General features: G+C 40.5%; 1 protein-coding gene and 3 non-coding genes across 4 annotated transcripts; 2 read left to right on the top strand and 2 right to left on the bottom strand.

Annotated features, from left to right (window-relative positions):
• The first annotated feature begins 2,408 nt into the window (after positions 1-2,408).
• TRNAL-UAG (transfer RNA leucine (anticodon UAG)) lies at positions 2,409-2,490 on the top strand. The gene has a single exon. It is a non-coding gene; the product is annotated as a tRNA-Leu (tRNA).
• Positions 2,491-6,073: 3,583 nt separating this feature from the next.
• Positions 6,074-6,146, bottom strand: TRNAT-UGU (transfer RNA threonine (anticodon UGU)). The gene has a single exon. It is a non-coding gene; the product is annotated as a tRNA-Thr (tRNA).
• A 1,526-nt stretch (positions 6,147-7,672) lies between these two features.
• On the top strand, positions 7,673-7,744 carry TRNAP-UGG (transfer RNA proline (anticodon UGG)). Its single transcript has one exon. It is a non-coding gene; the product is annotated as a tRNA-Pro (tRNA).
• A 4,712-nt stretch (positions 7,745-12,456) lies between these two features.
• Positions 12,457-14,802, bottom strand: LOC133255963 (olfactory receptor 6S1). The gene has a single exon (XM_061430613.1). It carries the CDS (start codon positions 13,843-13,845, stop codon positions 12,838-12,840), a length of 1,008 nt encoding a protein of 335 aa, XP_061286597.1. The 5' UTR covers positions 13,846-14,802; the 3' UTR covers positions 12,457-12,837.
• Positions 14,803-25,719: the final 10,917 nt, after the last annotated feature.

Below are 25,719 nucleotides of genomic sequence, written 5' to 3'. Positions count from 1 at the left end.
CACTGCCCTGACCGAGAACTAAAAAATAAATAAATAATCAAGGGTTCAGGTCACTTCCATCTTACCAGAATCTCTGTACAATTTTTGGAATCCGTATTTTTAAAAAGAAGTCAAAACATTTACAGAAGCAGTGGTTTATTTAAATGTGTATGTTTACCAAATTAGCACTGAGACCTAAATATGATCTCACTTAATCTTCCAATCAAAAGCCTCAATGTGAGATTTCCCAGGACCAATCCATAGACTCTGAGTTTCTCACCTGGTTCACTACTAGACAAAATAGTTTGATAAATATGTTCAACACTTGTTCTCTCTCCTCCCATCCATCCCTACATCCTTTCAGGTAGTAAAGAACCCCAGGCCTTTTCTGTCTTTCAAACTGGTGCTTCCTAGTCTTATGCACAGTTTATTGCACACGATCTCTAGGTTCTCTCCAATTTGAGATTAGCATCAGTCTTCCCACTGCTTATGACCTGTTGGAAGGAAGCGTGCACTGCTCAAGGCAATATGCTCACACACTTTTTTTCTGAGGGTCCTTAAAAAGCGTGGAAACACAAACTGAATCTCCAGTGGTGTGGGGCATAGAAGCCACACCTTCCGCTAGATTCGCTAGCCTTTGCTGCTGACCATCTCCGAGAGACGGCCACACTCGTGACTCTGGTATCTTCTGGAGAGAAAGAACTAGATGGGAGCCCACGGGTTGACACCCAGTTCCACCATGGGAGCTCAGATTGCCTGTCAACTGGGAGCAGAGAGAGGGAACCAGAGAGCGAAAAAGAGAGATCAGGAAGCGTCTAACCCGGTGTGGGAGAGGCGTGAGATGAGGTGGACGGGTGGAGGGGACTTCACCCAGAGGGCACCGGGATTGGCGGCAGTAGGGAGCTGATGGGGAGTGCAAGGAGAGCCCGCCTCTGGCCTTGAACTCTTCCTAAAGTGGCCCCAGCTTTCCCCATCTCCTGCTTCCCCGTCTTGGTTCTACGTTCATCCGATGCTCCCTGAGCCCTATTTCCAATCAGCTTTTTTAGAAGTTCTTTTGTGTTCCTCGCTCCCCACCCCACCCAGCTTCCTGAATCGAAGATGGGAACCAGCAAGACCTTCGTCCCAAGAAAATACAGAGAAGCACGCCTGACCCTGACCCCGAACCCTTAGGCCGCCGGGAAAGGACCTCGGAGAGATCCGGGGCAAGGGCAGGCAAGAGCAGGGTGTGGTTTTTTGGAGTGATGGAGGCGGGGAGTAAGAGGAAGTTAGGAAACTTTAATGAGACTCCGAAGAGAGTTTCTGCATCCAGAGACCCAGAAATGGCCAATCAGAAAGAGCAATGAATAAAGTGACTTGTAATCCAGGGTTTACCGCGGAGCACAGATTGACAGGTATGCGATTCCACTTGGGTACTGAAGATCCCTGGCTGGATCTGAAACTTTTCCTTTCCCTCTGCTGTTGCTGCTGCTGCTGCTAAGTAGCCTCAGTCGTGTCCGACTCTGTGCGACCCCATAGACAGCAGCTCACCAGGCTCCCCCTGGTGAGGGGGATTCTCCAGGCAAGAACACTGGAGTGGGTTGCCATTGCCTTCTCCAATGCATGAAAGTGAAAAGTGAAAGTGAAGTCGCTCAGTCGTGTCCGACTCTTAGCGACCCCATGGACTGCAGCCTACCAGGCTCCTCCGTCCATGGGATTTTCCAGACAAGAGTACTGGAGTGGGTTGCCATTGCCTTCCCTCTACTCCATTCAAAAGAAATGATCTGAAGCTTAGCGGTTCCGGAACCCATGAAAACTCGGACACACCCCTCCCCGGTGTGGGAAAGTTCTTGGACGTAACCACCCTCTGGGGGTCACCCTGGTCCCTCTGTAAGGGAAATTGTTCAGAGGCTATAGCAGTGCGCGTGTGCGTGGGTCTACCCCAGAGCGCTACTTTCAGGAAAAGTAGACCAATTTCTCTCTCTGACCGAACCTGCAGGGAATGCGACCAACGATTTTCCTGTCTATCGGCGACAGGCTTGCCAGATCTGTCAACGGAAGCGAACCTCTTTCTTGATCTGATCTCCGACCTCATTCTCTCTGTGAGTTTCACAGCCATAGACCAACGACCCAACAGAGGGGAGTTTCTTAGTCTTCCGAAATCACTTGAAACAAGTCGCCAGTGAGATTTTTCCCCCTCCTTTCTGCGTGGAATTGCCTCGGTTAAAGAAAAGGTCTTTCAAGGAAATTTGCGCTAATAATCACTGACAACTTTCTAGTTCACTTCTCAGGCCTGTGAGAATACAATGATTTCTCCTCTCTCCGAGTTTGCTCAGGTCCTTCAGGGATAAATGAAAACACTGAGAGAAATTCCACTAACTCAAGAAAATTCAAAATTATGAGCACGCGTACTGTAGTAAACAGCTCAGGGATGAGTTATTTGCACCACCTGTGGTAGTGTGGCCGAGCGGTCTAAGGCGCTGGATTTAGGCTCCAGTCTCTTCGGGGGCGTGGGTTCGAATCCCACCACTGCCAATGGTGTGTTTTAGCATAGCTGTAAATCAGTAGTATAATTCAAGCTGAATCCATGAAAATCTCTCTTGCAAGAATTTCTAGGAAACCTTTCAATCCTGCTCTGAAATACTTACTTCGAACCAGGTTAGCTCGGTTTCTTCTCAACATCTCGTGCTCAAACTAGTTGTTTGCACCTCACTTTGCTTGTATCTAAGCTTTTGCATTCTCACAAGGGGGAATTCTTTCTGTCCTCCTCTTATAAAATCCACGCTCACATTGAATCGTTCTCATGACCTGGTTTAGGCACCATATGGTAGGAAAGACTTCCTAGATATTGCCCCATAGCCCCCATCAGCCCTGGTCTGGGAGCCAACACTGGTTTCAGAGCTGCAGCTCTGTGCACTGGAAATAACCTGCACAGACTTGATTTGATTTTAATCACATTACTCTTGTAACTGAAGATGAGGAATGAATGCATCCATGCGGAAAGCCATTTCCTTCCAGGCTTCCAGATCTCACTCAGGCATTATTGCCTTAAGGGTTGGGGCAGGGCAGGTAAATGGTTCTTTGAATTTGACTTTGCAGGTGGGTTTGTGATTCCAAAACTCTTAAAAGCTGATTTTTGGCTGACTCCGGGTGTCAAGCCCAATGGAGTGTTCTGTGAATGTTGGCTTAGCCACTGCTTTGCCCCTTCTAAGCGAATTTACTTACCTTGGAGACTGTCCCAGTCTCTGAATCACCCAGTTGCAATGCCTGTTGAGAACCTAACTCAGTGTAGGAAAGAGGAAGGGATACACTCAGGATCTGTTTAGTGATGCCCTATCAGAATGGTTGTCCCATTGCCCTTCTCAGCCCTTTCAGCCCCTGTTATCCCACAGGCTGTACAGCTCTCTCAGAGGTACAGTATTTCCCTGCAGCCCCTTGAGGAATGAAAGGTACAGAGCAGACAATGAGGATTCTGCACAGGAACCAAGGTCTTGGGATTTTTGGTGACACATTGATTCTGCCTTCCTTTTTATGTCATTCCCTCTTCTCAATCAAAATTATCTTCTGTGTCCTCACAGGTCATCTCCTGTTTCGCTTTGATGACTCCTCCAGATCAGTGCCTTTCCTTTCTATCCACCTTTCACTAAGAAAAATCTTGACACCTATATTCTTCACACAGACACACACACACACACACAAAATGATCATATTTTTGTGCTTTGTGAAGAGGGGAAAAAAATCCTCTAAAATTTTTAATTTACACTATGGTTTACTCTTGGTATTGCACATTCTATGAGTTTTGACAAAATGTAGAGTGATATATATCCACCATGATTAAAGTATTATACAGAATAACTTCACTGCCCTAAAAATCCTCAGGGCTTCCCCAATGCATCCCTCCCTCCCCTATAACCTGACAACCGCTGACCCTTTTATCATCTCCATAGTTTTGCATTTTCCAGAATGTTGAGTATTTGTCGTTGTTGTTGTTTAGTTGCTAAGTCGTGTTGGATTGTTTGTGACCCCCATGGACTGTAGCCCGCCAGGCTCCTCCGTCCATGGGATTCTCCAGGCATGAATATTGGAGTGGGTTGCCATTTCCTTCTCCAGCTGAATATTTGGAATCATACAGTATGTAGCCTTTTCAGATTGGCTTCTTTCACTTATACACATTTGAAGTTCTTCCATGCCATTTCATGGTTTGATATCTCATTTCTTCCTGGTGCTGAATAATATTCCATTGTATGGATGTGCCACAGTTTTGTTTATTTACTTATTGAAGGACATCTTTACTGTTTCCCAGTTTTGAAGATGATACACATATAAAGTTGCTATAAATATTCATGGGCAGATTTTTGTGTGGACATCAGTTTTCAACTCATTTGAGTAAGTACCTAGGAATGTGATTGCTGGTTTGTATGGAAAGAATATATTTAGTTTTGTAAGAAACTGTCAAAATGTCTCCCAGTGGCATGGTATATTTTTAAACATCATTTGTAAGGTTAAAGCTCTGGTTTTTAAAAAACGTCCTTTATATATGTAGCATATTTTTTTTAAAAAAACTTATATACAGAACACAATTTACCCACAGATAAACATCTTTTGCTGTATTTCTTTTTTTTCCCAAAGATGAATGATAAATTTCTAGGAGTAGGAAAAGAATACTTGATGAAACACGATGTCTGCTTAAAAAAAAAAAAATGTCTTTTTAAGATTCCTGATTTATAACGCCCAACTGTACTACTCCAGAAAGTAGTGACAATTTTATGAGAAAGTCTTTGTCACTGTATCCTGGCCAGTACTAAACAGTGAACACTGTGTAATTTGGTGGTGAAACAAAACCCCCTAGTTTGAATTAGTATTTATTTCTTATTATTGAAAGAATATTCCCATATGCATATTTTGCTTTTTTGCATTGCTCATTCTCTACACTGTTTGTTCACACTCTTTTAAAGGACAGATATTTCCACAGTATTTCTCTTTAAACTCTGAATTGCTTATTATAAATTATTCATGGTAAGGGAAAATTGTAGGGCTGGGGGAAGGGGTTGAGGGATATTACCCAATATTCAGTTAAGACTAGCTGGTATTCAGTATTAGGAGATACCATTCAAATCTAAAAAGGTTATCGTTATTTCATGCTGCTGCTGCTAAATCGCTTCAGTCGTGTCCGACTCTGTGCGACCCCATGGACAGCAGCCCACCAGGCTCCTCTGTCCACGGAATTCTCTAGGCAAGAATACTGGGGTGGGTTGCCATTTCCTTCTCCAACCGTTATTTCTTATCTCCTCAGTAAACCGAATCACCTATAATGCATGATCACAGAGAGGACACATAACATTAAGTTTTATGGTCGGCAAAAAGTTGTTCTTTTGTTGCCTGAAAATCAAATTAAACATTCCAACGTTATTGATTTAGGAGATAAAACCTAGTGGAATAGGAGACTGCAACGAGATTAAACATCTCCTCTTGGCGGAACCGAACCAGCGATCTAAGGATGACAGAAGCTTAATCACCGAAACAGTCCTCCGCTCTGCCAGCTGAGCTACCAAAAACAATGTCTAGTACGACAAAGTGTCGACTACTGAGTATATAGTAACAGCCAGTGAGTGGCCTAGCTTCTTTGTATTTGAAGTTCGGGCTTAAACTAGAGGTCAAGAAATCTCCAGAGAGTTGAATCTAGGGTAGACTGAATCCTGGAGTAGCCTGGGGCAGAAGGACACAGAGGCTGAGTCCGAGGAAGTAAAAGAGCAGAAACCGTCTGGATTGGGGTGTATCTGCATAGCTTCTGGGTGGGCTGTCCCAGGGAAATCGACAAATCAGTTCTCGTTCCAGAAGCAAAGGAAAAACTGGGGAGTCAGACAGGTTGCAAGTGGGAAAATGTGCAGGACTCCATGCTCCAATGGCAGCCGGAGGATAAACCTGCTGGCCGAGGTTGATTTATTCTTGATCTTAAACGCAGTTATGTGGACTCCGCCAATCCTATAATCTTTCCTTTCAAATCTTCAGAAGATAATTTCCCCTGAAACTTCACACACTGCTTCCTTTCTTTCAAGGGTCAGTGTAAGAAAGAAAAGCGCAGGAAGCACCACTCATCCCTATGAAGGGTATTCTCTCTAGGCCCCAGCGAGATTTGAACTCGCGACCCCTGGTTTACAAGACCAGTGCTCTAACCCCTGAGCTATGGAGCCAAAGCGCAACACACTGTTCACCGTCTACTTCCCTAAGTTTTGAAACCTGCAACTAGATGATATTTAAATAAAACGTAATAGATATTTAAAAATTAAAAGGGATTTCTTTTCAAGGAAGCGCTTCTTTATATACGAAGTAGAAATATGTTCTTGACTGGGCCCAAATGGGAATGTAAGTCACTGGAAGAGCACTGGTAGCGCCCACAGTGCGTGCTCTTCAGGCTCAGGCCTGACATGTCCCTGAACTTGGGCAACACCAGGGCCACCAGCGCAGCCCTGGGATAAAGTGGGGTAGGTGAGGGTGTGAGACACGGCATCACGTCATTGTCTCCTATCTGCGTGGATTCTTGTAAAAGTAACTGTTCTTATTTAAAGAAAGGCGGACTTCTCGAAGTCCAGAGCGTGCCCGAGGTGAAGACATTCAGGGGTCTAGGCCGTCCCCACCACAATCTATTAGTGGAACGAGGTTCAGTCTTAGTCAACCTGGGTCTGAGATTCCTCCAGGTTTCCTGAAGCAGAGGTAGATTAGAAGAGGAGTAACCTTTCCCTCGGTCCTTTAACACTCTTTGCCAACAGCTTGGAGTCTGAGCGGCAGCTGCTTCTCTCTCGGTCTCAGAGCTCTTATAAATAACCAACCTGAAGTCCAGAATCAACAGAAAGAGGTGACGCAGAGAACGGTTGGGAAGAGGGCGGTCCCCTTCTTTTCTCTCGCATCTTAGCCCGCCCAGCAATCTGGCGCGGATATTGAGCCCTGCGTTCGTTGTTTATCAAGTTTGTGCCCTGAGCCAGGAATATGCTCGGTGCGCGGTGAACCGTGTGACCAAGGCAGACAAGCTAGAGCCCAGCAGTTTCGTTCCCCAAGTAGAAGAGACTGCGGAGTAAAGACAACGCTCTCCCTTCCCATTCCACCCACCACCTTCTGGGTGCTGGAGAAGCGGGCGAGGATAGGGTTCTAAAGAAGACGATTTTGGAAATTGTCGACTCTTCCCGACGTTTGCCACCTTCCGCGCGCCCTTGAAGAGTGCCTTAAATCTAGATCTATAGTACAAAGTTCATTAAATTAAGCTGAAAGAAAACAGCAAGAGCCTGATACAGGGTGTTTCTCACATAGTGGGCAGGCTGAGGCAGTGGTTCTAGTTTTTGACCTCCGCAGGGGCGTGGTATCGAGTTCCTCAGCTCTAGACCCTGGGCGGGAGGGCTTTCGATGAAATCAATGTGGTTTTTTGTCTTTGCCTGTCCTCTAACTCCAGGCCACCTGTAGGGATGTTTGTCCTAACTCTGTAAGAACTCAGATCCTCGCTAGAGGGTCCACATGTGGACTAGCAGCTCAGCCTGAGTCCCTTACTGAACATTTCTGCCTCTGGAACCCTGTGACTCAGGTTTCCCTGAATCCGCACGCTGATGCTTCTGAAGTCTGGAGAAAATCGCTGGGTTTAGGAGAGGAATCAAAAATGGTCTTCATACAACGTGATGCAGCGAACAGAATAAATGAATATTCTTAAATAGGAAGAGGTGGCGCAGAGCTTGGCTCGTTGGTCTAGTGGTATGATTCTCGCTTTGGGTGCGAGAGGTCCCGGGTTCAAATCCCGGACGAGCCCAGGTGCTCGGTTTTTTTCTTTTTTTTTTCCTTTTCCCTCTCGTTAAAGCTAAATGAAGCCAACACCACTAAGCCTAGATCCACTTAGGTGAAGTCCCTTTCAACCTTGACCTGACTCAAGGACTTCGTTGTAGACAGAGGCCCCTCATCCCGCTATGTAGATATTTTGTCAGGAATATCTTGCTCAGGCAGATGTTATGTCGGCACTTCGAGCGGGAAAGAAAACTAGTGCGTTTCTCAATCGGCATTCACACGGAGAAGAGTGGTACCCGGAGGTGTTGCTGGGGCTGCAACGCCTGACAGAACTCTCTTCCTGAGGCCCTAGTCTGTCTTCCCCAGAGTCGCAAGTGCTGTATGCGGTCTTCCCAATGCTAAACAGGGGCTCCGGGAACCCTTGGGCTCAAAGGGTTCAGACATCCACGCCGTCCAAAGGGAGTACAATGAATCATTTTAAGGCATTATCTTCCAAAACACAGTATAACATAGTGACAACTGTCTTGCCATTTCTGGCAAGAATCCACCAGACTCTTCACTTTGATTGCTCACTTGGAAAACCAGCAGGGTATAATGTGAGGTGTCTACTTGTGACCTTAAGGTGTGGTTAATCCCGATTTGTGGAAGTCGCCCAGAAACCACTGGTATGACAGGCCTTCAGACTTGCCTATCTTCCTAAACTGCTTATACAAGGGGGATATTTGACAGGATTTCTGTCTGACTTGATCATATTTGTCCTTTGCAAGTTTCCTCTCTTAGAAAGGTTTTGTGACCAGGCAAGAATAAAGAGCTTGGTGACTGGAGGGAGGGGAGAAAGTAGAATCGGCCAGGACGTCCTGACAGATTGACCCTCCCCTGAGAAAGGTGACTAGCCTGGGCTTTAATGTGTTTGCTGTATGACTACTGGTGGAGATGCACAGTGAGAATTTGGATATAAAGTCCTTAGATTCAAGAGAAAGATCCGGAAAGGAGTTTTACGAATAAAAAACATAGAGCAGTTAACAGTAATGTGGGTAAGAACCAACAGGGAAGAGCATTTATATAGAGAAGAATAATTTAAGGACAGGCCCTGGTGATCATTAGTGTTTAAAAATGTGAAAACAAAATACCAATAAGTGAAGGAACTAGAGAAGGAAGGCTCATGACAGTCACTTGCTCTGATGGCTTCTTTATTTGCTTAGGGCCCACTGACAATCTCACCAGCATTTAAAGCAAAAAGTTTAGGGAAGATGACAGTGTTGCATGGAATGAAGAATGAGGGGAAGGTGTAGACAGATAAGTAAATCTTTCTTCTTAGTATCTTGAGTGAGAAGGGGAGGACCTAGATAGTTCACACATTTAGCTTGGAGGTCTTGGGATAGCTTCACAATTATTTAATTGTCCACTCAAGGACAATCAGTGGGTCTTTTGCTGCCCTGCCCTGAAACCTTGGCAAAGGTATGTTGGGGTTGCCAAAAGTGCACTCCTTGACCTTGGTATGTTCTGACTCTTAAGGGTTTTTACGAAAGTGGCATCTGTGCCACTTTCCTCCATTATCCTCCTTCCATCCTCCTTCCATTATCATGGTAAGAAGCAGAAGTACTGGCTACAATCAAGACAAGGAACTCTTCAGCACTTGAAAAAAAGGCTCGAAGGAGCAAATTAAAGACTACCCAGGCAGCTTGAGGGGGGAGATAAAGGAAAATCAGTTCTGAAAAGCAGATATAATTTAAGATGATCTTATGTGGGAGACATGTGGGGATTTCTTGTCTCAAATAAGATCTTTTGACCTTTGAGAAAATAATGTCCATTGGGAACCAGAAAGAGAGCACCTGGCTAAAGATTCAGTAGGTACTTTTTTCTATAGTGGTAGAAACTGAGACCTTATCTTCTGGGCTCCACTTGAGAGGAGAAGCACCAGCTTCTACAGCTAAGAGTCTGCACTCAGAGTTTATTTTACTGATGACACTTCCAACAACTAATTTTGTTGCTTGTTGGGGTTGAGACCCACTATGTCATCCTCACTGCTTGGGGAATGTTAGGCGTCACAGAGAACATCTGGAACACTTGTCAAAGTCTTTACTGCTAAAATCTTTTCTGTATTGGCAGATCTTGAAATACTTCCCATAGCCGCAATGCATTTTTTTTTTTTTAAGATGGGGAACCCAAGGGAAATATCCATATGCAAAACTTCACAAAATAATGGTTTTCTTGGAATGAGGATCTTTAAGGAAGGTTTTGACTATGTATGTATAGCTACTGAACTCATCTGCTCCAAGGCCCACTCGGGAGCTCAGCCATAGACTCAGGGCCTGTACAATCTCAGAGCTGTTAAACTGTCTTCCTCACTTCCTATGGTACCTATAACTATGGTACTCCTATGCCAATATGGGCCTTTAATAAGCAATTGTCAACATGATCCCCTTTGAATTATACAAAAGTGTCCCCAGCAAATCACTATTGAGCATACTTATTTGACACTTTTTCATTCCTTATGTAATTTTTCCCTACAAGAAACAAAAAAGTAATGAGAGTTTGCTATGTTCCAAATTACCAGGTACTCTTCTGGATGGCATGGAAACAAATTCAGATATGATCCAGTCTCTGTCTTTAAGAAGTTTGAAAAATAATGGGAAACAGGAGAAATGCTGCAGCTTATTATTGCAAAAAAAAAATTGTATCATTTAGGATTCAATCAAAGTGGAAGCACTGTATGTAGTGATGAATAAGAGATTTATTACAATTCTGGGAACTGATGAAAAAGTTTATGTCAAGCTCTTGCTTCTATGACTAGAGTTGGGCCTGAATCTGTAACCCTGGAGGTGAACAGGTAAGGACAAATGGGCATTGAAGTGAGGGGAGAATGATTCAAACCTACACCATGAAATCCATAAAGACAAAATGAAATAAAAAGAGAAAACCGGGACCTACATCTGTCTCTCACTGTCTCCAACCTTGTTGATATGGGAGATCTGCAGGAGAAGCTGGCTCCCTTCATCATAGAACTACCCATTCACTTGGCCCAAGAGATGGAGGAGGAGATCCATTTGTGCTAGAGGAGTTGTGGGTTCAACAGAAGCCCATACCAATGAGTAAAAAGCAGACTAGCAGAATAGCATCTCTGTTGCATCAATAAGTGCAAGCTGCAACAAAGCCTGGCATTCTCTGCCAATCTTCAGAACACAGTGGTTGTTGTGTGTGACATTTCCACCTTCTAAATCTCACTACAAATTCCACCACATCCATATAGAAATTTAGATCCATATAGAAAGGAAAATTCCAAATAATGTAGTTCCAGCTTAGACAGACACAGTACTAAGTCAACTTTCTTGGGCACCTCCTAAGTACCAGGCTCTGTTCTATGTGTTTGGAACACATTCTTATTTTCAGCGTCCTCTTATTTTGTGATCTCTGGGATTGACTTCCGGTTTTTATGCTCCATGAAATTAGGTAGATTTTAAGGCAATATCTCTTCTGCCCTCTGGGCAACACTTCTAGATCATTCCAGAAGAATTCTTTTTCTCTCTCAAAGTACTGCTTATTCTTATTCCTTCCACTCCTCTAGTTCTCAATCAGGAATCTTTCAGGATAGAAATATTTAGTGTGTGTGTTTGTGTATTACTAATAGAACCAGATAAAATCATCACTATTTCTAGTGACCATTGAAACTTTATGGCTATTTCTTTGCATATTAATGCTCAGTTTGCCAATTTTGCAACATTATTTTGAGGTTGATGTGCTGTCCATACTTTGATATTTATTTTTTCTAAGCATTGTGTCTATGTACACAAATGCACTCCAACATGGAGTTAATTCCCATGTAGTGAATGATAGCTTCCGAAAACTTCTCTAACAAGAAAATACTTAACAGGATAAATCAATTTTCATATGACCTCCAATGTTATTTTGTAAACCCCCTTATCATCCCCTATCTTGAATTATTATTTGTCTCCTAGTCTTCCCCTTTAAGATCAAAGTCGCTTGAGGTTAGGAACCATTGCTTATTCATCTTATTATATATAATAAAGACATATTATATATAATAACATATATTACTGTATCACAGTATCCAACAAAGATGCTTAAAAAAACCTTTGTTGAATGATTGAATACATACATACATATATACATACATAAACATTTGTCCAAGATTCCAAGGTCACCACAAATAAGTACCACCATTTCCTTTCAAATATACAATGATGTAGATAAAATGTAACACAAAATCTGATTCTTGGTAGATACAACAGTATTTGATATTCTTAATTTTTTTATATTGAAGGTCCTCATTCCATCCCCATTTTACTAAAAATAAAAGATGAATGAGGACAACAGATATTCAAATGTAATAAAAAGATGGACAAATGAAAGCAACATAATCCACTGATAAAATGAGTGACTATATCTTTAATTCACCTTTATAATACAGTGTAAATTAGAAAACCACATTAAATGCTACTATTTATAAGCTTTCTTTTTGATCTGCTTTTCCAAAGGCATCTGAAATTGCCATAAAGAAGAAAATAAGTCCCTTATTAGATTTGTTTTACCTCTTTTCCACCTAACAGTGAATGCAATATTTTTCAGAAAGTATGTACAAAAATATACAGTTAATCTATTTATTTCTATGATTATAGGACATTTTCTTAAGATTCTTGATTTTCATAAATAATTTTAAGAATCTAATGAGAATTAGTTTTTAAATTTTGATGACAATCATACATGAACTCTTTAGGAATTGAATTAAAGCTATATATCCTCTTCCCAGACAAGTGCATATAGGCTCAGATATATACGTTTACATAATAATAGTGCTCATTCACTTTCTGAAGCTTATTCTTAGATTTCCTGGTGACTATGGACCCATAGGTTAAGATTGCACAGGTTGGAGGTTCTTATAATGGTATTGATTACGATAAATCAATAATAATGTGAATTTATATGAGATAGAATCAAGGAATTTTGCCTGAAAGAGAAGAAGGATGGATCTGATGCCTTTGTAGTTCTTTAGTGGTTCCAAAATTTGGTCATGTGGTGATATCCATGATGATGAGACAATGAGAAGATAACAAAGAAGACTTGGACTTAGGACATCCCTTAAGTGATGACGTCCCTTCACTTTCAACTCACTATTTTCTTGTTGAAACTTCTAGCAAGTGAAAGATGCCACCAAAATCCTGCTATTACCTTCTTAAACACGTCCTTCAAAGCTTGTTTTACTCGCTCATTACGTAAGGCATAGATGAATGGATTCAGCAGCGGTGTCACAAATGTTGTTACCACTGTCACTGCCCAGTTAGTATCCACAGAGCCACTCTGTGATGGCCGCACATATAGAAAAACGGCACTTCCATAGAAGAGGGTCACCACCATCAAGTGGGAGGTGCAGGTAGAGAAAGCCTTCTGCCGGCCTGAAGCTGAGGGGATGCGCAGGACAGCCAGGATTATGTGACCATAGGACACGGCAGTTATCATCAGTGAGGCTATGATGACAAGAGAAGCTAAGACAAAGTCAGTTTCCTCCAACTCCTTGGTGTTGGTGCATGCCAGGTGGAGCAAAGGACCACTGTCACAGAAGAAGTGCTGCACCACAGCATCCTGTTCACAGAAAGGAAGCAAGACCACAGCCACTGTGGGGCCAAGTACTGCAAGGAGTCCCCCGACCCAGCAGGCCAAGGCCACTCGGAAGCACACAGCCCCATTCATGAGCAAGGGGTAGTGCAGAGGATGACAGATGGCCAGGTAGCGATCCACTGACATGACAGCCAACAGTAGGAACTCAGAGGCCCCAAGAAAGAAGTAGAGATAAAACTGGGTAATACATGCAGCAAAGGAAATAGTGTTTTGCCTTGAGAGGAAATTGCTCAGCATCTTGGGAATAATGACCGAAGTGAGCAGAATCTCTAGGCAGGACAAATTACCTAGAAAGAAGTACATGGGAGTCTGCAGGCGAGTATCAGCTCCTACCACCCCAACGATCAACACATTACCTGTTAGAGTCAGCAGATAAATAAGAAGGAAGACAGAAAACAGTTCTGCTTTTGTGCTATTGAGATTTGGGAAACCCGCCAGGATGAACTCGGTCACACCACTGCTCTGGTTTCCACCAGGAGCCATTATCTTTCCCATCTGTGCAACAGCATGAACAGAGTCCTGGTGAGGATTCTCCAAACAATCCTAAAATTTATTTTATCATGATATGGCACACGAAGCTCCACTTTCTCTAGTCACAGATCCTGTTAATACTTGAAGAACCTTAATGTCCATCAAGAGACAAATGGATAAAGAAGATGCGGCCCATATATACAATGGAATATTACTCAGTCACAAAGAAGAATGAAATAATGCCATTTGCAGCAACATGGGTGGACCTAGAGATTGTCACACTGGTGAAGTAAACCAGACAGAGAAAGAGAAATATTGTATGCTATGACTTAAATGTGCAATCTAAAAAAAAAACATGGGTATGATGAATGAATTTATCTATAAAACAGAAATAGAGTTACAGATGTAAAAAAAAAAAAACTTATGGTTATGAAGGAGTAGGGGGAATCTCTCCTACTCTTCCAATCTCTCCTTGGAAAATTGGGAGATTGGGATTGACATATACACACTACTATATATAAAATAGATAACTAATAAGGACCTACTATATAGCACAGGGAACTCTACTCAATACTCTGTAATGGCCTAAATGGGAAAAGAATCTAAAAGAAGTGGATATATGTATATGTATAACTGATTCAGTTTGCTGTACAGCTGAAACTAACACAACATTGTAAATCAACTATACTCCAATAAATTTTTTTTAAAAAGATTTGAAGGATCTGAGGTCTTCATCTAATTGATTTTTAGAGCTGAGGAAGATTTCCTATAAATGGTAGCTGAAACTAAGGTGTGAAGATGACAGGAGGCTCCATCTTCACATCTACTATTCTAAGATCCCAAATGGTGCTATCTCATTATTATAATAACAATATCCATTGAGCTGGAAAAAAATGAAGAAAAATGATTTTGTGAAGAATGTGATTCCCATTCAACCAGAATCAGAACTTGAGCCAGACTGCCTGGCTTTGAATCCCAGCATCTACACTTACTAGCCGAGCAGCCTTGGAAAAGTTACTTAACATCTCTGCACAACTCAATTGTAAAATGCTGTAAGGAGGAAATGAATTCATAGTGCAAAGAGTTGCCAGCACTTAGCTGACAAACGATGTGATAGAGAAAGCTCTGGACTCTAAGTTAGGGCACCAGAGTCTAGCTTTGTCTTGCCACTTCCCTTGGAAGACAGTCAATTAATCCAGGCTTGTTGGTCTTTCATCTGCTCAGCTGTAGAATGAGTCATAGGAATCTAGGCCATTAGTACACTTATTACACAATATTACCTTTTCACGGAGAGGGCAATGGCACCCCATTCCAGTACTCTTGCCTGGAAAATCCCATGGGTGGAGGAGCCTGGTAGGCTGTAGTCCATGGGGTCGCTAAGAGTCGGATATGACTGAGCGACTTCCCTTTCACTTTTCGCTTGCATGCATTGGAGAAGGAAATGGCAACCCACTCCAGTGTTCTTGCCTGGAGAATCCCAGGGATGGGGGAGACTGGTGGGCTACCGTCTATGGGGTCGCACAGAGTCGGACACAACTGAAGTGACTTAGCAGCAGCAACCTTTTCATGGAGACTTTCTCCTGCAACCCAATGGTCTAACAGAACTCTGTCAAGAAGTGCTTGCCTATCTAAAGCAAGTTATATTTAAAAGGGAGAATAGGGATAAACCACACTGATTCAGTCAGTTATCCGCATATTTTAATTTAGTGCCAACTTCAAGTCAAATATTCTGGGGAATGTTAAGATGAGTTTCTCAAGCTTTTTCAGTCCATAATACCAAGCTAAGTCTCTTCAAACTTGGGCCCTATTAGATGACCTGCCAGAGACAAAATTATGAATTCCTGGTAATTTCTAATAAATTCAGAAATTAAGTCCTTACCAATTGATTCTCATCATTCCAATTCTGAAGACTAACACCAATTATAAGAACAAATCAATGATATTCTGAAATTTGTTTTTAAAGCCTCAGTTACTAGAAGAAAACTGATCACCATTAGCCATGAAAAGCATGAGAAATGACCTTAAGTCTTTGGTTCTCTGTCAGCCCTACAGTTCTCTAGCACACCCAGCAGTCTTCGTGTGCAATAAAGTTTGTGTGTTGAGTTGCTTCAGTCGAGTGATTCTTTGTAACCCCATGGACATGACTCTTTGTGACCCCATGGACTAAAGCCCATCAGGCTCCTCTGTCCACGAACTGGAGTAGATTGCCATTTCCTTCTTCAGGGTATCTTTCCGATCCAGGGATCAAACTCATATTTCTTACGTCTCCTGCACTGGCAGGCAGGTTCTTTACCACTAGTGCCACCTCTCTACTTACAATCTCTCACCTGTGACTCCCACCCAAGTAGCAAAACTTTTGTACCTTTTGTTTCAGATCAGATCAGATCAGTCACTCAGTCGTGTCCGACTCTTTGCGACCCCATGAATCCCAGCACTCCAGGCCTCCCTGTCCATCACCAACTCCCAGAGTTCACCCAGACTCACGTCCATCGAGTCAGCGATGCCATCCAGCCATCTCATCCTCTGTCGTCCCCTTCTCCTCCTGCCCCCAATCCCTCCCAGCATCAGAGTCTTTTCCAATGAGTCAACTCTTCACATGAGGTGGCCAAAGTACTGGAGTTTCAGCTTTAGCATCATTCCTTCCAAAGAAATCCCAGGGCTGATCTCCTTCACAATGGACTGGTTGGATCTCCTTGCAGTCCAAGGGACTCTCCAACACCACAGTTCAAAAGCATCAATTCTTCAGCGCTCAGCCTTCTTCACAGTCCAACTCTCACATCCATACATGACCACAGGAAAAACCATAGCCTTGACTAGACGAACCTTTGTTGGCAAAGTAATGTCTCTGCTTTTGAATATGCTATCTAGGTTGGTCATAACTTTCCTTCCAGGGAGTAAGCGTCTTTTAATTTCATGGCTGCAGTCACCATCTGTAGTGATTTTGGAGCCTAGAAAAATAAAGTCTGACACTGTTTCCACTGTTTTCCCATCTATTTCCCATGAAGTGATGGGACCAGATGCCATGATCTTTGTTTTCTGATGTTGAGCTTTTTCACTCTCCACTTTCACCTTCATCAAGAGGCTTTTTAGTTCCTCTTCACTTTCTGCCATAAGGGTGGTGTCATCTGCATATCTGAGGTTATTGATATTTCTCCCGACAATCTTGATTCCAGCTTGTGTTTCTTTCAGTCCAGCGTTTCTCATGATGTACTCTGCATAAAAGTTAAATAAACAGGGTGACAATATACAGCCTTGACGGACTCCTTTTCCTATTTGGAACCAGTCTGTTGTTCCATGTCCAGTTCTAACTGTTGCTTCCTGACCTGCATACAAATTTCTCAAGAGGCAGATCAGGTGGTCTGGTATTCCCATCTCTTTCAGAATTGTCCACAGTTTATTGTGATCCACACAGTCCAAGGCTTTGGCATAGTCAATAAAGCAGAAATAGATGTTTTTCTGGAACTTTCTTGCTTTTTCCATGATCCAGCAGATGTTGGCAATTTGATCTCTGGTTCCTCTGCCTTTTCTAAAGCCAGCTTGAACATCAGGAAGTTCACGGTTCACATATTGCTGAAGCCTGACTTGAAGAATTTTGAGCATTACTTTACTAGCGTGTGAGATGAGTGCAATTGTGTGGTAGTTTGAGCATTCTTTGGCATTGCCTTTCTTTGGGATTGGAATGAAAACTGACCTTTTCCAGTCCTGTGGCCACTGCTGAGTTTTCCAAATTTGCTGGCATATTGAGTGCAGCACTTTCACAGCATCATCTTTCAGGATTTGAAATAGCTCCACTGGAATTCCATCACCTTCACTAGCTTTGTTCATAGCGATGCTTTCTAAGGCCCACTTGACTTCACATTCCAGGATGTCTGGCTCTAGGTCAGTGATCACACCATCATGATTATCTGGGTCGTGAAGATCTTTTTTGTACAGTTCTTCTGTGTATTCTTGCCATCTCAATATCTTCTGCTTCTGTTAGGTCCATACCATTTCTGAAAGCAATTCTGTGGTCTTTTCCCCTGGAGATTTCATTCAACATCTCATCTCCCTGTAGCCTCTATAGAAATTACCTTATTAGCAGTAAAACCATTCAGCTTTTGTTCTAGGTTGATTATGTCTCACGTGCTATGTTTGCCGATTTGAAGGTAAGGCAATATTGTCACTACCCTCATTCAGCTCACTGCCTAATGAGAATGACAGAAAAGTTAAAATGTGTCACACGTGAAGTGTCACAGGTAAGCCCAGGGGACTTGAGGGGGCACGTGGGAAGGAATCCAAGCTGAGACTTAGAAACTATTCTGGACAAAGGTGATACCTAAAATAAATACTAAAAATAAGTATAGATTTGATAGGAGAGACAGGAGGTTTTTAATGGAAAAGAGCAGTATTTGAGCCTAGTACGTTGCAGTTGAAGCACAAAAAATAAGTAATGGAGTGAAATGAAATAGGACTGTTCCCCTCAAAGAGGATTCTTTCTGGCTGTCTGAATATACTGAAGCTAATTATCCCTTAAGCGAGAGAAGATGAGCCCCAAACCAAAATATAGAAGGGATTCTTCCTACCTGCCCCTAAAAGTCTTTGATATCTCCATGAAGGTGAGGATCACCCTGCAAGAATTTTCTTTGCCGTTTTATGACTGAAATGTCCTGCTCCATCCTGGAGTCCTTCCCATGACTTCTACTGTGAGGCTGACAATAGCCTGGCACACTTGGAGTTCCTGAGGATGGGCAAAGCACTTGGGAAAAGAGCCTGCAGGTAATAATAATCTGCTTCTTCTTTTGTGCTTTCCTCCTGGGTATAATTCTTCAAAGCTTTTCTTCTGCCTTGTAAATAAAGGGGCTTTCTGATCCTAAGGAGGCCGCATCACGTTGTCCCTTTTTATGGCTGTGGCCTCAACCATTAGGGTCCACCCTCTCCTCCCTGCATAAAGAGTTTCTTCCACAATCTGATCACTGCCTTAGGTTTGAACAGGTACCCTTCAAGTGAAATACATTATCTCATAATGCTCCAAGGTATGTCACTAAAAAAATAACATGGGGCTGGAAGGCAAGGGGTGGATATGGAGGGTTTAAACCACTCATCTATCTATGAAAAGACTTCATGCACTTACCTATAGCTCCTTTTGTCTCTAATGGTTGAAAAATGTTCCATTTAAATCCAGACATTCACCTTTTTTGCTGATGAGTTTTATGTACAAACTATCAGTTTTTCTGTTTGAGACCCTGTCCTCTCTGGCTCCTGGCATGAGCCTGAGTGCAGGGAAGGAGAAACTGAAGAAGTGGTTGATTTCTAACCAGTTCATCTATTGACAAGTAGGATCCTTCACGCAAAACTTGAGTTTCAGCACGGGAAGGAAAAAATGAAAGAAAAGTGAAATTGCTCAGTTGTGTCTGACTGTTTGCGACCCCATGGACTGTAACCTACCAGAGGAACCTGGTATGGAATTTTCCAGGCAGGAGTACTGGAGTGGATTGCCGTTTCCTTCTGCAGCAGGAAGGAGAGGTTAGGACAAATGGAGAAAGTAGCAATGATATATATACATGATCATGTGTAAAATAGATAATTAGCAGGAAGCTGTTATATAACATATATATATATATATAATTCCCAGCATGGAATTCTGTGACAACCTAGAAGGGTGGAATGGGTGGCAGAGGGAGGGGTATATAATTTTGACTAATTCACATCAATGTACAACAGAGACCACCATAACACTATAAAGCAATTATCCTCCAATAAAAAAAACTTGAGCTTCCAGTGGTGATGCCCCAAAATTAGGATTTACTGAACCAAACATTAGAAGCCCGGCTAGCAGCAGTGCCTGCTAAAGAAAAGAGATCCAATTGATAAGGAAATAAAGCCATAAGAAAGAAAGAAAATAATTCCTCAAAGACACAAGAGAGATTTGCAATTCAACAGAAGTTTCTCAGACTTCATGCTTGATGAAAAGGAGGCTGCCCTTAAAAGGGTTGAGTGGGAATGCTTCTGCTTTCATCTGTCACTCACCCCAAATCAGCAGCTGTGAAAGTACTGGGCAATACAGTGGAAATGAGAGAAAGAATGGAGTTTGACCAGCTGTGGAGGACCATAGCCAACATCCGTGTTTCTCCTGCACAGCATTCATGGGAAATATTTATATCCCAATAACAGAAGCATTGTATTTTCTCCCTGAGGATTTACACTGATATTGAGAATATAGCCCCAGGGGTGGGATAAGATAAGAGAAGCTTCCCTGCATCATCTCTAGCTTTTACTGCTTCTCCCAGCCTTGGACCTTATCTTCTAGTAATAAATAACACACACACCTAAAACACTGTTCAGAATTCTGAACCACTCTTCACATTTTTCTATCTGTGTCCATTTTATGTCCTTGAATAAAGACTTGACTAACTCCTATTCATGTTCTAAAACTCAGTTGACTCTGACACATATCAGCTTCTTTTCTTAGAAGCTTAACCCCACCTCCTGCCCACTCTCCAACACGATCCATGGCTGGTTCTGCTAAACTAAGTCTCAATACCTAATTGGAACTCTACTTTCTTATTTGTGTCTCATGCCAGATTCTGAACTTGTAGGACAGGAATTATATTTTAGTGTAATAACAAACACCAAACACAGTGCCCGGAACACATTAGGTGCTCAACAAATACGTGAATTAAACTACTCTGACCCCTAGACTTGAGGAGCAGCTGGTATTGTGAGATGAAAACCAGTTAAGTCTTAAGCTGAGAGGAAGAAGAGTAGAGTTGTCTCTTGTTATCTGCATCAGAGTGGTTCCAGAACCCCCTGGGGATATCAAAAAAACTATAAGTGTTCAAGCCCCTTGATTAGAATGGAATAGTATTTGAATATAACCTGCACATATTTTCCATATAAAGTTGACTCTTGAAAAATGCAGTGGGAGGGAGGTTTAGGAATGCCAATTCCTGTGTAGTTGAAAACCCACATACTGCTATTTCTGCCTCAAAAACAGAGGAATTCATAAATGACTTACCCAAGAGCAGAAACCTGAAACAGTTTGGTCAGAATCAGTACTCAAACCCTTTTGATTTCTTTTGATTCCACATATTGTGATCTTTAAGAGAAAAGAAACTTTCTCTCATAGCTACTTAATTTAAGGATATGTAAAATGAAAATGTAGGTACTGTATTTATTGGAAAAATTCACAAGTAAGTGGACTCGTTCAGTTCAGACCCATGTTGTTCAAGGGTAAGCTATACTTTAAATCATTTCTAGATTACTTATAATACCTAACACAATGTAATGCAGTAGGAAATGGCAACCCTCTCCAGTATTCTTGCCTCGAGAATTCCATGGATGGAGGAGCCTGGAGGGCTATAGTCCATGGGATTACAAGAAGTCAGACATGACTGAGTCTGTCTCAGTCACACACACACACACACACAACACAATGTAAATGCTATGTAAATAGTTGTTGATATAGCAAATTTGTTTTGCATTTTGAAACTTTCTGGACTTTTTTTCCTGATTATTTTAAATCCACGGTTGGTTGAGTTCCCAGATGCAGAACCCATGAATATGGAGGATTGGTTGTACAGAGGTCCCCTTGAGACTCAGTTTGACTGAATTCCATTCTTCTGGACATATTCCTTTTTAGAGAAAAGAAAACACCTAACTGGAAACATGAATGAGGCATGAGAAGTTTCATCACTTTAGATTCTGAAGAAATAGTGAGATCACAGACAGGTAGACCTGGTTGAGGTAAGTTGAACAAAACTAAACTAGAAACTGAGGCTCTTGTTTGTTGAGCTGCAAGGGAGACAAGTTGAAGTGAAGAGAGACGCATGAAGTCTGAGCGCTAGTAACGCACACTTAAGCCATATATGTTTTTAACATGTAATTGAACTATAAAACTTAAGGCTCTAACTATAAAGTCAGGCAATTTTTTAAAAAACTACATAGCCATCTGTCCAATTAACAGTGATCTTGGTATTGTTATAATACTTTCATATTGACTTGATCATTCGAAAATCCTAGTTTTTGCATGAAACAGTACATTCTAGAAGAAAAGATCATATTTATTTTAAAAAATATAAAACATACTCAAATGACTTAAAAATACAACAATGTATAGATTTTTAAAGTTCTAACCCTCTTCCTCCCCCCATCCATCTTATATCCCTTCCCTAATTAACCATTTTCATTGTTTTATTGCACAACGTTCTAGTGTTGTTTTGTGTATATGTAAGCAAATGTCAAAATGCTTAATTCTTTACCTGTGACTTTCTTACTCTGTTCTGTACCTTATTACTCACTTTTAAGACACCCTGGAAAACTTTCCCTGTCATTATATGGAGAACAGAAGGAAAATATTTAAACTAAGGAGACTACTAAGCTTGACAATTCTGTTGCATGATGGAATTTCAATATTCTCAAATTATACTTCTATTTTAATCATTTTTTAATATCACTTTGACTTTAGTTTTCCTCATCAGTAAAATTCTTGTTGTGGTAACTGTATAGAAAATAATTTATAGCAAAATGATATGATACTTGGGATTTGCTTCAAAATAAAATGAGTGGAGGTATAGATAAAATTAGCATGATTTGGTAATTCATGGAACTATGAGTTTGTTACACCATTATTCATTATACCATTTTCTCTATTTTTAGAATGTTTGGAATTTTTCATAATGAAAAAGCGTCAGAAATATGTAGCAACAATCAGGTATATATTTGAAGAAAACTCAAAGCTTTTAGAAATACAAAATGTCTGCAGTTAAAAATTAATGGATGTCAGAAGTGTTTCCCTAAAGATGGCAACTCAATTTCCACAAAATTAGCCAACCAACCACTGGGGAATGTCAGATACCATGTGGCCTACTCAGAGCCAGGAAATGTAAAACTATAATGAACTATCAACTCCAGGAGGAATTCAAGCTTCCCAGAAACAACTTGCTTTCTGACCCAAAAGTAGTAGAGGCAATATAGAAACACAGCTATTCACATGGAATCACAGATCAGAATGGGGAGATAGAATTAAAAGAAAATATTGAATACAGAAGACTGTCTTTTTCATTATGATAAAATTTCTTAAAATAAATAAAGATTGCTTTTCTCTCCCTTCATCTTTCCCCTTTTCATATTTTAAAAGGGTAAGTAAATAACATAGGAAAACAAGATTCCATTATCAAATTTTATATAAGAGGAATTTACAGGAGAAAAAATAGCACATAGAATTGAATAAAAAGAACTAGAAATACAATACAAATCTAAAATATGAATAAGAGATTATTCCGTAGTCCTTAATTCATATATGTTAACTCATACCTATGTATAATCTGGCCTTGAGTATGATAGCCACAGTGTGAAAAGAAGGATAAAACAGGGCAAGCAAACTTAGAGAAAACAGGTACTTCAGGATTGGCTGAAGACTATCTTAAAGAACATAGAACTAAGAGACAAAATATATGAGAGAAATGCTAAGTGACATAAAGGCAGACAAATATCTATGAAACAGAATGGTGCAGAAATAGACCCACATGTTTATGGCCACTTGATTTTAAATGAGAAAAGGAAATTCAGCAGAAAAAGTATAGTCTTTTCAACAAATATTGAAAGAACAGTTGGAGATTCATATGATAAAATGGACTTTAATCTACATCTTAGACCATATATAAAAACTAAGTAAAAAAAGATTTATGGACTGAAATGTAAAACTAAAATAATTTTAATTTCTAAAAGTACAAAATAGGATATAACCTCTGTGACTTTGATTTAGGCAGATTTAATAGAAACTAAATCAAAAGCACAGTCCATAAAAGAAAAGTTGATAAATTGAACTTCATCAAAATTACAAGTTTTCTTTCTTAAAAAAAAATACTGTTAAGACAACACATAAACAAGTTATAGGTTGGGGAAATTATATATATTAAAATCACATATCTAATAAAGGTAAAATAGTATCCAGCTATATTAAGAACTTGCGAAACTTGTTAATAAGAAAAACCTACCTCTAATTTTTTAAATGAAAAAAAGATTTGGACAGTCCTACAATGATAGTTGGAGACTTCAACACCCCAGTGTAAATAATGGAGAAAACAACTAGACAAAAGATAAATAAGGAAATAGAAGACTTCAACACAGTAAGCTAACCTAACCGTGCAGACCTAACAGACCACACAGAAAACATTCCACCCAGTGACAACAGAAGACACCTCCCTCAGAAATACAGATAGAACATTCTCCAAGATAAACTTTGGGCCACGAAACTAGTCACAATAAAATTAAACTGTTGAAATTATACAAGTGTCTTTTCTGATCACCATGTAATGAAACTACAAATCACTAGCAGAAAGAACTTAAACCACATAGTTTTGAGCAACAAACGCGTCAAATTAGCTAACACAAGAGAAATTAGAAAATACTTAGAGATCAGTGAAAACAAAATCACACACACCAAAACTTAAAGGATGCAGCAAAAGCAAGTTCAGAAGGAAATTTAGAGCTATAAATGCACATTTTAAAAAAAAATCTCAAATCAATAACCTAACCTTCAATCTTAAGGTCGAAAAACATGTTTAAGAAGAAAAATTTTAAGAAAAAAGAAGAGCAAACTAAACACAAACAAAGCAAGCAGATGGAAGGAATAATAAAGATTAGAGCAGTGATAATGAAAAATAATTTTAAAAAACAAAATCAACAAAACCGAAAGTTGGTTTTTGAAAAGATGAAAAAAAACTGACAAATCTTTAGCTTGACTGACAAAGGAAAAAACAAAAGAAAAAAAAACCCATAAGATTACTGAAATCAGGAATTAAAATGGAGATGTTACTACTGACTTTACAGAAATAAAAAATACTGTAAGAGAATACTATCAACACCTGTATGCCAACAAATTAGATAACCGAGATGAAATGGAAACATTTCTAGAAACACACAAACTATCAAAATTCACTCAAAAGTTTCTTTGAAAAATGGAAAATCTGAACAGATCTATAGTGAATAAAGAAATTAAATAAGTAATTGAAAACCTATCAAAGAAAAATTCAGGATCAGATGGCTTTATTGGTGAATTCTACCAAACATTTAAAGAGAAATTAACTCCAATCCTCAAAGGCAAAAGGCAGAGGAGGAAATGCTTCCAAACTTGTTCTATGAGGCCAGTACTAGCTAGCCTCATATGAAATTTAGAAGAAAAAAAAATAAGAAAAGAAAATGATACACCACTGTACCACATGAATGCAAAAAGAAAAATCCTCAACCAAATATCAGTAAACCTAATCCAGCAGCATAGTAAAAAGATTATACACCAGTTGGGATATACCCCAAGAATGTAAGAGTGGTTCAACATATGAAAATGAATATAATACGCCATGTTAGCAAAATAGAGGGGGAAAACACATGATCATTCCAATTGATAAAGAAAAAGCATTAGACAAACTTGATATCCTTTCCTGATGAGAATACTCAGCGAACTAGGAATACAAGGGAACGTCTTCAATATGATAAAGGACACCTATGAAAAATCTGCAGCTAATATCAGTCTTAGTGGCGAAACATTGAAAACTTTCTCCCTAAATTCAGGAACAAGAGTGGACAACCGCTTTCATTACTACTATTCAACATTGTACAGGAAGTTCTAGCTAAGGAATTCAGGCAAATAAAATGGAATGGAATAAAACAAAATGAAACAAAACAAAATGATATATAGTATATACCATACTATACAATATAATGCATCCAAATTGGAAAGGAAGAAATAAAACTCTCTCTGCTAGGAGATTTTATGATTTTTATATGTAGAAAATCCTAAAGAATCCATCCACCCTAAAAAACTATTGTAGCAAACGAATTCAGAAATGTGGGTATCAAAGACAGCGCTGTGCTAGGCAGAAGATGCAAAAGCAAAAGGGCTTGAGAGTCGGGGGACATTAA

The sequence above is a fragment of the Bos javanicus genome, chromosome 10, assembly GCF_032452875.1.
Source record: "Bos javanicus breed banteng chromosome 10, ARS-OSU_banteng_1.0, whole genome shotgun sequence".
Classification (NCBI taxonomy): Eukaryota; Metazoa; Chordata; class Mammalia; order Artiodactyla; family Bovidae; genus Bos; species Bos javanicus.
This window is presented reverse-complemented; position numbering and strand designations above follow the sequence as displayed.

Coding starts and splice junctions, on each gene's coding strand:
- LOC133255963 (XM_061430613.1), bottom strand. CDS start 13,845: ATGGGAAAGATAATGGCTCCTGGTGGAAACCAGAGCAGTGGTGTGACC.